This window comes from Schistocerca nitens, chromosome 5 (genome assembly GCF_023898315.1).
Source record: "Schistocerca nitens isolate TAMUIC-IGC-003100 chromosome 5, iqSchNite1.1, whole genome shotgun sequence".
In the NCBI taxonomy this organism is placed as follows: domain Eukaryota; kingdom Metazoa; phylum Arthropoda; class Insecta; order Orthoptera; family Acrididae; genus Schistocerca; species Schistocerca nitens.
Genome location: NC_064618.1, coordinates 243,039,608 through 243,054,277, shown reverse-complemented (window position 1 = coordinate 243,054,277; position 14,670 = coordinate 243,039,608). Strand labels below are relative to the sequence as shown.

The 14,670-nt window shown below is 45.0% G+C and overlaps 1 protein-coding gene across 1 annotated transcript in view; it reads right to left on the bottom strand.

The window, feature by feature from the left end:
• The window catches only part of LOC126259775 (serine protease snake-like), a 254,997-nt gene that overhangs the window by 47,597 nt on the left and 192,730 nt on the right, over positions 1-14,670 (bottom strand). Inside the window, exon 4 of the mRNA XM_049956779.1 lies at positions 8,427-8,587. Coding sequence (XP_049812736.1) covers positions 8,427-8,587 — 161 coding nt within the window. The remainder of the gene's footprint in view (positions 1-8,426; positions 8,588-14,670) is intronic.

Below are 14,670 nucleotides of genomic sequence, written 5' to 3'. Positions count from 1 at the left end.
AAGGCCGAGAACCATCGCAGTGCGGCAGAGTCACAGCGGGAAGAGGAGGTAACGTCCCCTGTGAAACCAATACAGGTGCTGGCAATGGGGAAGCCGGTGTCCGAGAGGTCGGAGGGTGGGTGCCCGAACGTGGACGTAGCTGATTTTGGTGACGACGTACCACCCGATCCCCCGCCTGCAACGTATAGAGCCGGCGGCCATTTCGGCGCAGGACCACCGCCGGTATCCAACGTGGATTGCGACCAAACCCACGGGCCCAGACCGACATACCCAGCGGAAAACCAGGTACTCCGTTTTGTGAAGACTGGCGAGGACCAGGCCGGAGGAGGTGCAGCAGAGTCCTAGGTTGACGCCCATGGAGGAGCTCTGCGGGGCTGCGGTCGCCCATTGGTGTGGTCCGGTATGCCGTCAAGAAAAACGTCAAGGTGTCCTCTGCAGGAAATTCGTGCACATACTTTTTCATCTGCGTCTTAAATGTGCGCACCATGCGCTCGGCTTCCCCATTCGATTGTGGATGGAAGGGGGGAGAGCAAACGTGCCGAATACCGAAGCACCTACAAAAATCCTGGAAGGTCTGCGAAATAAACTGCGGTCCATTGTCTGAGACCAGGGTGATTGGCAGACCTTCCACAGAAAAGATTTTTGCTAGTGCCTGGATTGCAACTTCTGAAGTGGTTGAGGAGCAGCGAACCACATATGGGAATCGGGAATAAGCATCAATGACAATGAGCCAAAAGCCATTGAGAAACGGGCCCGCAAAATCAATGTGAACACGTTCCCATGCTTGGGTTGGCGGCGGCCATGAAGAGAACGCTGCCCTGGGAGATGCTTGTTGGCTCGCACACTGGGAACAGGCGGCCACCAAGTGCTCAATTTCTCTGTCAATACCGGGCCAGTACACATGTCTGCGAGCCAAGGTTTTAGTACGGGAAACACCCCAGTGCCCCGCATGTAATAATGTGAGGACCTCCCTTCGTAAACCTGCAGGAACAACCACGCGAGGAGCAGTATCATCGGTAGCCAGAAGGAGAACTCCCTCCAAGACCGAGAGGCAGTCGCGTAGAAGAAAATAATTACGAAGAGGGTCCGAGGCCCGGCCCGGAGGGCGGGAGGACCACCCCTGCTGAATGAGGCGAAGTACTTGCCGGAGAACCGGGTCAGCCGCCGTTTCCCTGGCGACTCGAGAACTAGTGATCGGAAAGCCATCAACTGCTTGGCGGGATGCCACATCCAAATGAAAACACATAATCTCCTCTCGATCGAACGTAGGATCCGGGCCCACCGGAAGACGGGAAAGAGCGTCGGCGTTGGCATGCTGTCCTGTAGGGCGAAAATGAATGTCATAATGGTACTTAGAGAGGAACAAGGCCCAGCGCTGTAGTCTGTGGGCCGCCCTATCCGGAATCTGAGAGGCGGGGCCAAATAACGATATTAACGGCTTATGGTCAGTGATTAACTGAAACTTCGTGCCATACAAGAAAGGGTGAAACTTGGTAACAGCGTAGACAATGGCCAAAGCCTCTTTTTCCACCTGGGAGTAATGGGCCTGCGCGGGACTAAGCGTTTTAGACGCAAACGCCAGTGGTTGCTCGGAACCGTCTGCGTTGCGATGGGCCAGGACCGCCCCCACCCCATACTGCGAAGCATCTGTAGCCAGGACCAACTGCTTACGGGGATCAAAAGTAGCCAAACAAGGGGCTGAAGTGAGGAGGTCCTTCAACGCGGTGAATGCTCGCTCGCATGCAGGCGACCAATCAAAAGGAACACCCTTGTGCAGAAGGCAGTACAGGGGGTGGGCTATAGTGGAAGCCCTGGGAATGAATCGGTGGTAATAGGCTATCTTGCCTAAAAAAGCTTGTAACTCTTTCAGCGAAGTGGGCCGAGGAAGGTTGACGATACCTTGGACCAAACTTCCTAGTGGCTGGATGCCATGCCGAGATATGGTGTAGCCCACATACTCAATGGACGGTTGGAAGAAGGTTGATTTATGCAGGTTGCAACGCAAGCCCACAGACCTGAATTTGAGAAAGAGGGTGCGAAGGTTTTGCAAGTGTTCCTTCGTGCTGCGGCCTGTGACAATTATGTCATCCAGGTAATTAATACAATGAGGGATTGTCGACGTGACATGCTCAAGATAACGCTGGAATATCGCCGGGGCACTGGATATTCCAAAAGCCAACCGCTGGTATTGGTAAAGGCCAAACGGGGTGTTGACGACCGCCAGCCGTTTGGAGTCCTCATCAAGAGGTATCTGATGATAAGCCTCCGACAGAGCGATTTTCGAAAAATAGTGGCCTCCCGCCACGGCGGAGAACAATTCATCAGCACGAGGCAAAGGATAGGTGTCCACCACCAATTGGGAATTAAGGGTGGCCTTGAAATCGCCACAAAGACGTAAGGTTCCCGAGGGCTTCTTGACAATAACGAGGGGCGAAGCCCACTCACTGGAAGAAACGGGAAGAACGATCCCTAGGGCTGTCAGCCGGTCTAGCTCTTCCTTCACCTGAGGGCGGAGAGCCAAGGGGATCTGTCTCGCGCGTAGAAAACGCGGGCGAGCCGACGCCTTCAACGTTAAGTGAGCTTCAAAATCGGAAACACGCCCCAGGCCCTCCTCAAAAATATCTGGAAAGTCTGAGATCAAAGATTCCAATGAGTGATAGGGAACATCTTCGGAGACCAACTGTATGGTGTCAGCAATAGAAAAACCGAAAGCCTGAAAGGCATCCAGGCCAAAAAGGTTAGCGGAGCTCGCATCACTGACAACAATAAAAGTAATAGGCCGAGTGACTGATTTGTAAGTCACGTCGGTAGTGAATTGACCCAGTAGGGGAATGAACTGTTTACCATAACCGCGTAGACGCCGGTAAACTGGCGCCAACGGGAGCGATCCAAGGTCCGAATACGTTTGTGCATTCAACAACGAAACTGCCGCGCCCGTATCGACTTGCAGTTGTAACCGGCGCGACCGAACCGACACCTCGATAAAGAGTTTGTGGGCCGATGCGTCGGGAGCCTGGCCCGATGAAACTTCCTGAATGTCAACGTCCATGTCCGCTGTACTTGCTTCCTTCGATGCTTTGGAGGCTGAGCGGCAAACTTTAGCAATGTGACCTTTTTTAGTACATTTGCGACAAACGGCCCAACGCCGGGGGCACTCTGACCGATCGTGATGTATATAGCACGACGCACAGGACGGCAACAGGGGCCGGCGGCCGGAATTCTGTTTACGCGCCGTGCGGGAGCGGCCGGAACGGCCGGATTGTAACGCTCGCACGTCGCCCACCCCGGACACAGTGGACGCGGCCGCGCCACCCTGAACCTCCGCGACGTCGCACCACGCTTCCAGCTGTTGACCTGCCGCGTGAGAGACTTCGTACGATTGAGCGATGGACAGTACTTCCTCGAGGGAAGGGTCTTCTAACTGCAGGGCCCGTTGCCGGACCTCCCTATCAGGGGCCGAACGAACAATGGCGTCGCGTACCATAACGTGGGCATACGACTCTCGCGACTGCTCCGTGACAAAATGACACTTGCGACTAAGACCGTGCAGGGTTGCGGCCCACGCCCGGTAAGACTGATGGGGCTGTTTCTTGCATTGATAGAACTCGACCCTAGCCGCCACAACATGCGTGCGGCGGCGATAATATGAAGACAGCAACGAACACAATGCGTCAAAAGTCAAGGACGAGGGTTCCTGCAACGGCGCTAGCTGCCGCAAAACTTGATACAGCGAGGGAGATATCCAAGACAAGAAGAGAGCACGACATACCTCCGCATCGGCGACATGAAACGCCTGGAAATGCTGCCGAAGGCGATGTTCATATGCGTCCCAATCCTCCGCAGTCTCGTCATACGGGGGAAAGGGAGGAGGGAACAGCGCCAGAGCAGACGGCGTGGAGAGCAACGCCGGAAGCACTTGTTTCATGGTGGCCATGAGTTCCGTCTGCTGCGCAACCAAAACTTGCACCAAATCCTCCATGCCGAGGAGAAACTGCGAAACTGGAACAACGACGCAACACGCGAAAGAACGACCCTACTCGTCGCCAATTGTGTAGTAACACTGTTCACGTTTACGTCGCACTTCACTTAGCGTAGACCGGGACTGTCTCCTAGGCATGCCCGATGTTAACTGACTGGGCACGGCCCATGCTGCCGGAGTTGTTGTTGTTGTTGTTGTCATGCCGGCAGAGGTCGCGTCCGAATTCTCGCGTGCCCTCTGGTGGACGGCACTCTACTTGCGGCAACTACTGTCCGTGACGCGCCGTGCCAATGTGCGCCTCCCGCGATCTTTCTGGTGGCTACTACAGGAATCCCTGGCAGGAAGATGATGATGTTTATGTGAAATGCTATTGGGGAAATTTAGAGAACTGGCTTTGGCAGCTGACAGAAGAAGGATTTTGCTGCTGTCATCGTTCATTTTGCATAAGGACTGTGAATTTTGTTTTCCCTTGCTCCATTTGTGAGAGGAACAGGAAAGGAAATTACTCATAGTGGTGCACAGTACCCTCCCCCATACACCACACAGTGGCTTGTGGAGTATGTATCTAGATGTAGATGTAAAAAATTTTAAGCCAAAAAAACAGATTCAAGTAACACAGAAAAATTGGATGAGCATATTGAAGCAATTCAGAATGTGGTGAACTTGGAAGAATTACAAAGTTCTTAGGCATGGCTACAAATAACAATTCAATCATTTCAGATTTAGCAACAAGAGGGAATGTGCACTTTTTACACAAGCTTCTACATGGACAGTAACTGCAAAAAGAGCCTGCAATGACATTAAAAACACATTTCTGCATGAATTTTGATTCTTTTTGATCCTGCACTTCTTCTGTTACTAGTAACAGTTGGATGTTTTGTGCAACTGGCTGCTGGCTGCTGTTTTACCACATCTACTTAAAGACTGCTGAATGTGCCTGACAGCATTCACATTAACCATTACTGAACTACAGTGTTCTAAGTTTTACAAAGATGCCTTTGCACTTGCATGGGCAGAAAAAAGTTCTTTGATTATTTACATGTATATCATTGTATATTAATAATCAATCATAAGCATCTCACAAAAATCACATCGAAATAAATCATAACCAATATCATGCATTAATCATGCGGGAAACTTTTGTCAATTTTCTTTTTCACTTTAATTTCAGCCAAGTAATTTCTGTGGGAAAGCAAAAAAAAAAAATTTGTTAATAGCTGATTGTTTACTGTTTGGAGAAGGTGGTGTCATTCCAGCTACACTACAGGAAATGTTCTAAATTACCTACATGCACCTCATGACGCAATTGTTAAGAAAAAGGTCTCATCTCTTTGTTTACTGGTCTGATATTGTTTAATGGGATGCAAAACTGTAATCTTCCTTATTCTTGATAGCAGTGCTATAGCATAAGTCACCAGATCTTGAAGTGAGTATGCGATACAAGCAAATCTTCATCCAAAAGTTTGAGACCATAGTTGGAGATACACTAAAGGATCATGGGAGTTGATGCAGCCCTGTTTCAGCAAATACGAGGGTCATTCAATAATTAAAGAGACAAACTGGTCTGGGGAAAAAGCTGTTAGTAAGGCAAGTTTGGTACTTTTATGGCTTTAAGTTGTCATCACTGGGATGAACTCTGATCAGCTAACTGCCAATGTGCCATCATTTACCTAACTGGTAAGTGCAACCCACAGCAACACGCCCTTCTGCCAGTGCCCCACAATAAGAAATGTAATCGTGCGTGTAGCCAACTTTAATATAATTTTGTTGAAACTTGAGGGTCAGATATGTATACCAATGTACTTAATCTCTCATTTAACCTATGAAACTGCTACTGCTACATTTATCTATTGGTTCAGACTGACCCAGACTGCATTTGATTGTGATATTGCTAGTTACATCAACCTAGCACCAAACAAGAATTTGACTTTCTTTTTCTCCTCAACTCTGCCCACTGCTTTGGCAGCCCAGCTTTGTTATGACAACCTACAGTAGATTTCATTGTCCTCGTCTCTGCTACTGTGCTCAGTATTATGACACCCAACTACAACATAACATCCTGGCCACTACTATAGACTTCATGTCTCTATATCCACAACAGCCATTTACACTGCAATAGAAATGCTCTATTTTTGTACAGGTTTTGTGAATGATTCTGTCCTACAAATAAACATCATGTTCTCCCATACAACTATGCACATATAGTTAACAACAAGCAATTCAGTGGTCATATCAAATGCCATAGATTATGTATGGGAAAGTGAAAGATTTTAATAACATTTTCCATTAGCGATAGTTTAAGACATCAATTATTGTTGTTGAAATTGGTCAGCTTTTAATTTCAAAACTGATTGTGATACTCAGTTTCAAGAGCATCATTATAGCAAGAGATTTTACTGGTCTCATGTTGAGTTTCTAGTTAGGAAAAGTATTGTTATTGTAGTTAAGATAAGACATACTAATGTTTTAAACATTTGCTTAGAATCATTGACACTAATTGCTCAGGTATTCTGATGACTGCTGTGGACATTAACAGTATATGATTTCGACATTTTACTTTAATGATTAGTAGTGTTATATGTAGATCTAATATGTTTTCTGTATTGTAGTTACTTACAGAGAATGTTTTACTTTTTTTCTTTCTCCCACACAAACACAACAACAAAGTTAATTTTATCAAAATGGATGTTCATTTAAGAAAATTATAAAATTATGAAGAGATACAATGAGTAGCCAGTATATACACTCCTGGAAATGGAAAAAAGAACACATTGACACCAGTGTGTCAGACCCACCATAGTTGCTCCGGACACTGCGAGAGGGCTGTACAAGCAATGATCACACGCACGGCTCAGCGGACACACCAGGAACCGCGGTGTTGGCCGTCGAATGGCGCTAGCTGCGCAGCATTTGTGCGCCTCCGCCGTCAGTGTCAGCCAGTTTGCCGTGGCATACGGAGCTCCATCGCAGTCTTTAACACTGGTAGCATGCCGCGACAGCGTGGACGTGAACCGTATGTGCAGTTGACGGACTTTGAGCGAGGGCGTATAGTGGGCATGCGGGAGGCCGGGTGGACGTACCGCCGAATTGCTCAACACGTGGGGCGTGAGGTCTCCACAGTACATCGATGTTGTCGCCAGTGGTCGGCGGAAGGTGCACGTGCCCGTCGACCTGGGACCGGACCGCAGCGACGCACGGATGCACGCCAAGACCGTAGGATCCTACGCAGTGCCGTAGGGGACCGCACCGCCACTTCCCAGCAAATTAGGGACACTGTTGCTCCTGGGGTATCGGCGAGGACCATTCGCAACCGTCTCCATGACACTGGGCTACGGTCCCGCACACCGTTAGGCCGTCTTCCGCTCACGCCCCAACATCGTGCAGCCCGCCTCCAGTGGTGTCGCGACAGGCGTGAATGGAGGGACGAATGGAGACGTGTCGTCTTCAGCGATGAGAGTCGCTTCTGCCTTGGTGCCAATGATGGTCGTATGCGTGTTTGGCGCCGTGCAGGTGAGCGCCACAATCAGGACTGCATACGACCGAGGCATACAGGGCCAACACCCGGCACCATGGTGTGGGGAGCGATCTCCTACACTGGCCGTACACCACTGGTGATCGTCGAGGGGACACTGAATAGTGCACGGTACATCCAAACCGTCATCGAACCCATCGTTCTACCATTCCTAGACCGGCAAGGGAACTTGCTGTTCCAACAGGACAATGCACGTCCGCATGTATCCCGTGCCACCCAACGTGCTCTAGAAGGTGTAAGTCAACTACCCTGGCCAGCAAGATCTCCGGATCTGTCCCCCATTGAGCATGTTTGGGACTGGATGAAGCGTCGTCTCACGCGGTCTGCACGTCCAGCACGAACGCTGGTCCAACTGAGGCGCCAGGTGGAAATGGCATGGCAAGCCGTTCCACAGGACTACATCCAGCATCTCTACGACCGTCTCCATGGGAGAATAGCAGCCTGCATTGCTGCGAAAGGTGGATATACACTGTACTAGTGCCGACATTGTGCATGCTCTGTTGCCTGTGTCTATGTGCCTGTGGTTCTGTCAGTGTGATCATGTGATGTATCTGACCCCAGGAATGTGTCAATAAAGTTTCCCCTTCCTGGGACAATGAATTTACGGTGTTCTTATTTCAATTTCCAGGAGTGTATATGTGGAGGAGGCAAAATTTCATTACTGCCAAGAGACATATTTCAAATTGAAAACACCGATCCTAGCTTCTTCCCCAACCTATCCCACTCACCCACCTGAGGAAGGTACTAATAGTTCCAGAAGTTAGGATTAGTGTTTGTACTTCTAAATGTGTTTACACCTAGTAGTGGAATTCTGCCTCCTGAAGGTTAAATGTGTCTAGACATTGTGCATCTTTGTAATTTTGCAAGAAAAATTAATTAAAATGCAATGCAACAATTAACTGCTGGTATATTTACCATGTGAGGAAATTCTCCAACAACAGTTTTCTCACCTCCAACAATTAGTGGCAGCTTCTCAAAATCACATTTCTTCACTTGTATAGTAACAGGGTCAGGGTTTGGTAGGAGTGGTAGAGCTTCAACTCTTTCTGTCACAGACTTCGCATACTCATCACATTCTGAAAAGAAAAATTTAGAAAAGTGCAGTGCATATACAATATCCACAAAAATGTGATTCTAAATCTGGACAATACTAAAGTTAACTAAAATCCAAGACAAACAGCACAAATTAAATTTTGATTTCACATGGATTATAATAAAATGCTGAAGTTATCATTCAGTAAACTGCCAAAAACAGTGCAGGGAAAGTGACAACATATCAGATGGCTGGTCACTCTCTATATAACAGAGCAAATATCCTACTTGTTCTTATAATGCTCCTGACATTTATATAATTTCTTCTCTATTTTATCTAGTTTTGTGAAGAACACACAAAATAGTTACACAACATAGCTGATTCGTTATTCATGCTTTATTTCATAGAAATTTATTACTCACTTGATAGTTTGGTTACATGAAGAGACTGAAGAAACATATAATGATATATAAGAAATTATTGAGATAATTAAGGGAGATTTCAATTGTGGCAGGGGACTGAAATAAAATGATAGGAAAAGGAAAATAAGGAAAAATAGTAGGGGAACATGGTCTGGAGGAAAGGTTTGAAAGAGGAAGCTATTTGGTAAAATGTTGCATGAAGCATAATTTAATCATTGCTAACATTTGGCTTAAGAATCATAAAAGAATATTGTAAGTGAAGAAGAGACCTGGAGGCACTGAAAAGTTTGAGATTGATTATATAACAGTAAGACAGAGATTTTGAAACCACATTTTAAATTGTAAGACACTTCCAGGGGCAGACGTGGACTCTGAACACAATTTATCGATTATGAACTGCAGATTAGAAAAGAAGCAATTGCAAAAGGATAGAAAATTAAGGAGATGAGACCTGGATAAGTTGAAAGAATGAGAGGTTGTTGAGAGATTCAGAGGGAGCATTAAGCAACGATTGACCATAACAGGGGAACGGAATTCAGTAGAAGACAAATGTGTAGCTTTGAGAGATGAAATGGTGAAAGCAGCACAGGATCAAATAAGTAAAAAGACAAGGCCTAGTAGAAATCCTTGGATATCACAAGAGAAATTGAATTTAAATGATTAAAGGAGAAAATATAACAATGTAGCAAATGAAGCAGGTGAAAGGGAATGTAAAGGCTAAAAAATGAGATTGACAGAAAGCGCAAAATGGTTAAGCAGGAATGGCTAGAGGACAAATACAAGGATTTAGAAGCATACTCCATTAGGGGAAAGATAGGTATCAGCTTCATGGAAATTAAAAAGGTTTTTGGAGCAAAGAGAAGCATTTGTATGAATATCAGCTCAGATGGAAAACCAGTACTAAGCGAAGAAGGAAAAGCTGAAATTTACAAGAAGTATATAGAAGATTTGTATAAGGGACATGAACTAGAAGGCAGTGTTATGGAAAGAAAAGAGGACATAGTTGAAAGTGAGATAAAAGATATGATACTGTGAGGAGAATCTGACAGAGCAGAACTCCTGACAGGCTTTGGTGAGACAGTCATGTCAAAAGTTTACAGCTGGTGTGCAAGATATATGAGAAGGGTGAAATACCCTCAGACTTCAGGAAGAATGTAATAATCCCAATTCCAAAGAAAACAAGTGCTGGCAGGTGTGGATATTACTGAACTTTCAGTTTAATAAATCATGGTTGCAAAATATTACCATAGATTCTTTACAGAAGAATGTAAAAACTGCTAAAAGCTGACATCAGAAATAATCAGCATGGATTCTCGAGTAATGGAAGAACATGTGAGACAATACCGACCCTATGATTTCTCCTAGAAGATAGGTTAAGGAAAGGCAGGCTATGTTTAAAGCATTTGCAGAAACTTTTGACAATGTGGGCTGGAATATTCTCTTGGAAATTCAGAAGATAGCAAAAGGTTATTTAAAACTTGTACAGAAAGCAGAGAGCAGTAATAAGAGTCAAAGGGCATGAAAGGGAAGCAGTGGTGAGACAGGAGTAAGAAAGGGTTGTAGACTATCCCCAATGTCATTTAATCTATACATTGAGCAAGCAGTAAAAGAAACTAAAAAAATAATCAGTAGGGATTAAAGTTTAGGGGGAAGAAATAAAAACTTTGAGGTTTTCTGATGGCATTGTAATTCTGTCAGAGACAGCAAAGGACTTGGTAGAGCAGTTGAATGGAATGGACAGTGTTTTGAATGGAGGATGTAAGACAAACATCAACAAAAGCAAAACAAGGCTAAGAAATGTAATTTAATTAAATGAGATTAGATTAGGAAATAAGACATTAAAAATAGTACAGATGAGTTTCCCTATTTGGACAGCAAAATAATTAATTAGGGTGGAAGTAGACAGGATACAAAATGTTGACTGGCAACGGCACGAAAAGCATTTCTGAAGAAGTGAAATTTATTAACATCAAATGCAGATCTAAGTGTTAGGAAGTCTTGCTTGAAAGTATGTGCCTGGAGTGTAGCCATGTATGGAAGTGAAACACAGGCGATAAACTGTTTAGACAAGAAGAAACTAGAGGCTTTTGAAATGTGGTGCTACAGAAGAATGTTGAAGGTAGATGGGTAGATCATGTAACTAATGAGGAGGTACTGAAAAGAACTGAGGAGACAAGAAATTTGTGGCACGAATTGACTAAAAGTAGGGATCAGTTGACAGGACATATTTTGAGACATCAAGCGATCACCAATTTAGTACTGGGAGAAAGAGGGGTAAAAATCACAGACAGAATCCAAGAGATGAATACATTAACAGATACAGAAGGATGTAGATTGTAGTAGTTATTAGGAGATGATGAGACTTGCAATGGATGAAGTAGCATGGAGATCTGCACCAAACCAGTCTACAGACAGAGGACCAAAACAACAGTTTTCAGGCTACTGCTGGTAGTAGCACATTCAGGAATTAAGGAAGCATATTTTAAAGAAATATTAATGGTTTACTATAAACATAAATCACGTGGAGGTGAAATTTTCAAAATTTCCACTGTCTAGAAGGTTCTAATCTTAAATAGTGATTATTTCCAAAGTTCAGTGTCATTGTTTTGTCGTCTAGATTTTTGAGATCTAAAAAATGTCTTGTTTCAGTAAAATAACTTTTCAGTTTTTATATTATTCAATTTGCAAAATTTAACTATCTTGAAACTTTTTGACAAATTTTGAGAATCCCTGCATGTATAAGAATCATACTCATAAAGTAGTACCTATTATTTTAGCTATTGTCTAATTAAACAGCTCATAGTTGTATAGATTTACTTCTTTGCCTATTGCATCCTTGTGTCCACCAATTTTGCTGCCTTTTATGTTAATATTCAAAATAGAGTAACAAATTATGATCTTTTACCTTGTGCACATCTGTAAATAGATATGTGTTATATACAAGGACACAGTTAGCCACTAGTTTGCAATCATTCTGACAACAACAAGTAGCCACTGTGTTATGAGTTCAGGCCTAGCAGTGAACTAACTCATTGCTGCATGTTGTAAGTTTCAGTGAGTTAGTAGTAACGAAGTAGTCATCACAAAGCTAAAGTGCAGAGTGCAGGTTTAGGAGTGAATGAGTACACCATCTATGAGAGGCATTCAATAACTAATGCAACACTTTTTTTAAAACAGTGTTGGTTTTGTTCAGGTTTCCAGTACACCATAATATTCCCCACTCTTTTGGCTGCAAAATCCAATTTTCCAACATAATCTCCCTTCAATGTGACAGCCTTATGCCACTTTACTCTGAGGGCCTGTATGCCTGCTTGGTACTACTCTGTTGGTCAAAGTTGGAACCAATGTCTTGCTGCATCAATAACATTCTCATCAGCCATGTACTGCTTCCTGTAGAGTGCATCCTTCATTGGACCAAACAGACAGAAGCCAGAAGATGCAAGATCTGGGCTGTAGAATGTATGAAGAAGTACAGTCCAATGAAGTTTTGGAAGTTCCTCTCAGGTACACAGACTTTTATGGGGTCTTATATTGTCATGGAGAAGGAGAAGCTGATTTGTATTTTTGTCGCGACAAACATTATGAAGTTGTTCCTTCAGATCCCTGAGGGTGCACAATACACTATTGAGTTGATCATTGCACCATGAGGGAGGACATCAATCAGAATAACCCCTTCAGAGTCCAGAAGACCATCACCATGACTTCACTGGTCGAGGGTGCAGCTTTGAACTATTTCTTTGGAGGGGGAGGTGGTGTGGTGCCATTCCATGGATTGCCATTTTGTTTCCATTTTGAAGTGATGAACCCACGTTTCGTTGCTTGTGACAATGTTTGATGCTCATAAAATGCATGCAATACTGAACAGATGCTCTGGTTTTCTCAATGACAGCTCATTTTGGAAAGTGCTTCCATTGCAGATGTCATTTTAAAGGCCATGTATAGCACCACCACCTACCAGTACTTCATGAAACTATAGGGGCTGAAGTGGGAATATTCTGTGATGTCCCACAACAAATTTTGCATTTTTCAACCAAAATTGGCCAATGAAAAAAACATGCCTTGCATTGCTTATTGAATGTCCCTCGTATGTTGCATGATGTAAATTTTGCTCAATTGTTAGTTCATGTTCATTGTAACAACATGTAACACAAAACAAATGATGACAGGCAGTACCACTGTAAGAACTGAGGGCTTTGCTAGTGTATGATCAGTATGCAGATTGTCTATGTTGATCCCAAGATTTGAGATTTAGAAGCACTTGAGCATGGGTGAAGACTTCAGTATCATTCAGCCATAGCCTAGCACTGTTCGCATATCTCACCAAACTGTTTGGCCCCAGGCAGGCTAGTATAGCTTAGTTATGATCATTGGAGGCCATACTATCCCAGCCTGTGTGTTATGAATGGGCCTACCAGTGAACTAGTACTCATTCTATGTTGTATGATGCTATTTTCAGTGAGTCTGTAATGAACATCCAAATTGTACTGTTAATGTGTTTCATTAAGGCACTGTATAACACGTGGACTCATTAGACCTATGACAGTTGTGAATATTCTTAGGTTAGCTTGTCACTAGAAGACTTTGTGATATGCTGCCTATGAATGTACACTGCTGGCCACCGTAAATGCAACACCCTGAAGGAAGCATCCGAATCAAGTGAAATTTACACCATGAGTTTGCAGCGATGAGATATGCAACTGATTAGAATTTCAGCGCAGACGCACATCACGCGCGCCTGTGGCGCCACCTCATAGCGCCATTTAAGGCTTGGCGATTTCGACGAGTATACGTTCGGCACATGTGTTTACCTTGTGGTTGTTTCACAAGACGATCAGTTATGCCCCATAGACAACAGCGAACATCTTTTGATCAAGTATCCGAGTTCGACAGAGGAAGGATAGTGGCTTACCGAGATTGTGGATTATCATACAGATAAATCGCTAGTCGTGTTGGACGAAACCAAACAACTGTAATGCGGATATGTGACTGTTGGATGCAGGAGGGTACGACGGACCGACGTGGTCGATCGCATTCACCTCGGTGCACCACTGCACGTGCTGATAGGCAAATTGTGCGCATGGCAGTGACGGATCGCTCAGTGACATCCCGAATCATAGCACAGCACATTGCGTCTGTAACGCATCATCCAGTGTCTGCGCATACCATTCGATGCCGTTTACAGCAGAGTGGTCTGTCCGCAAGACGTCCATTGCTTCATCTACCATTGACGCAGAACCACAGACGTCTCCGTCGCCAATGGTGTGATGACAGACGGATGTGGACGGCAGAATGGAATGACGTTGTCTTTACTGACGAGGCACACTTCTGTCTGCAGCACCACGATGGTCGGATTCGAGTGTGGAGACACCGTAGAGAGAGGATGCTGGACAGCTGCATTATGCACCGCCACACCGGTCTTGCACCGGGTATTATGGTATGGGGCGGTATTGGATATTACTCTCGCACGCCTCTAGTATGCATTGCCGGTACTTTAAATAGCCGGCGCTACATATCCGAGGTGCTGGAGCCTTCAGGGCTCGGCCACAGCCATATTTCACCAGGATAATGCACGACCACACGTGGCATGCATTGTCCAAAGGTTCTTCGTCAATAACCAGATTGAATTGCTTCACTGGCCGGCTCGCACTCCGGATCTTTCGCCGATAGAAATCATGTGGTCCATGGTTGCTCAACGAGTGACCCA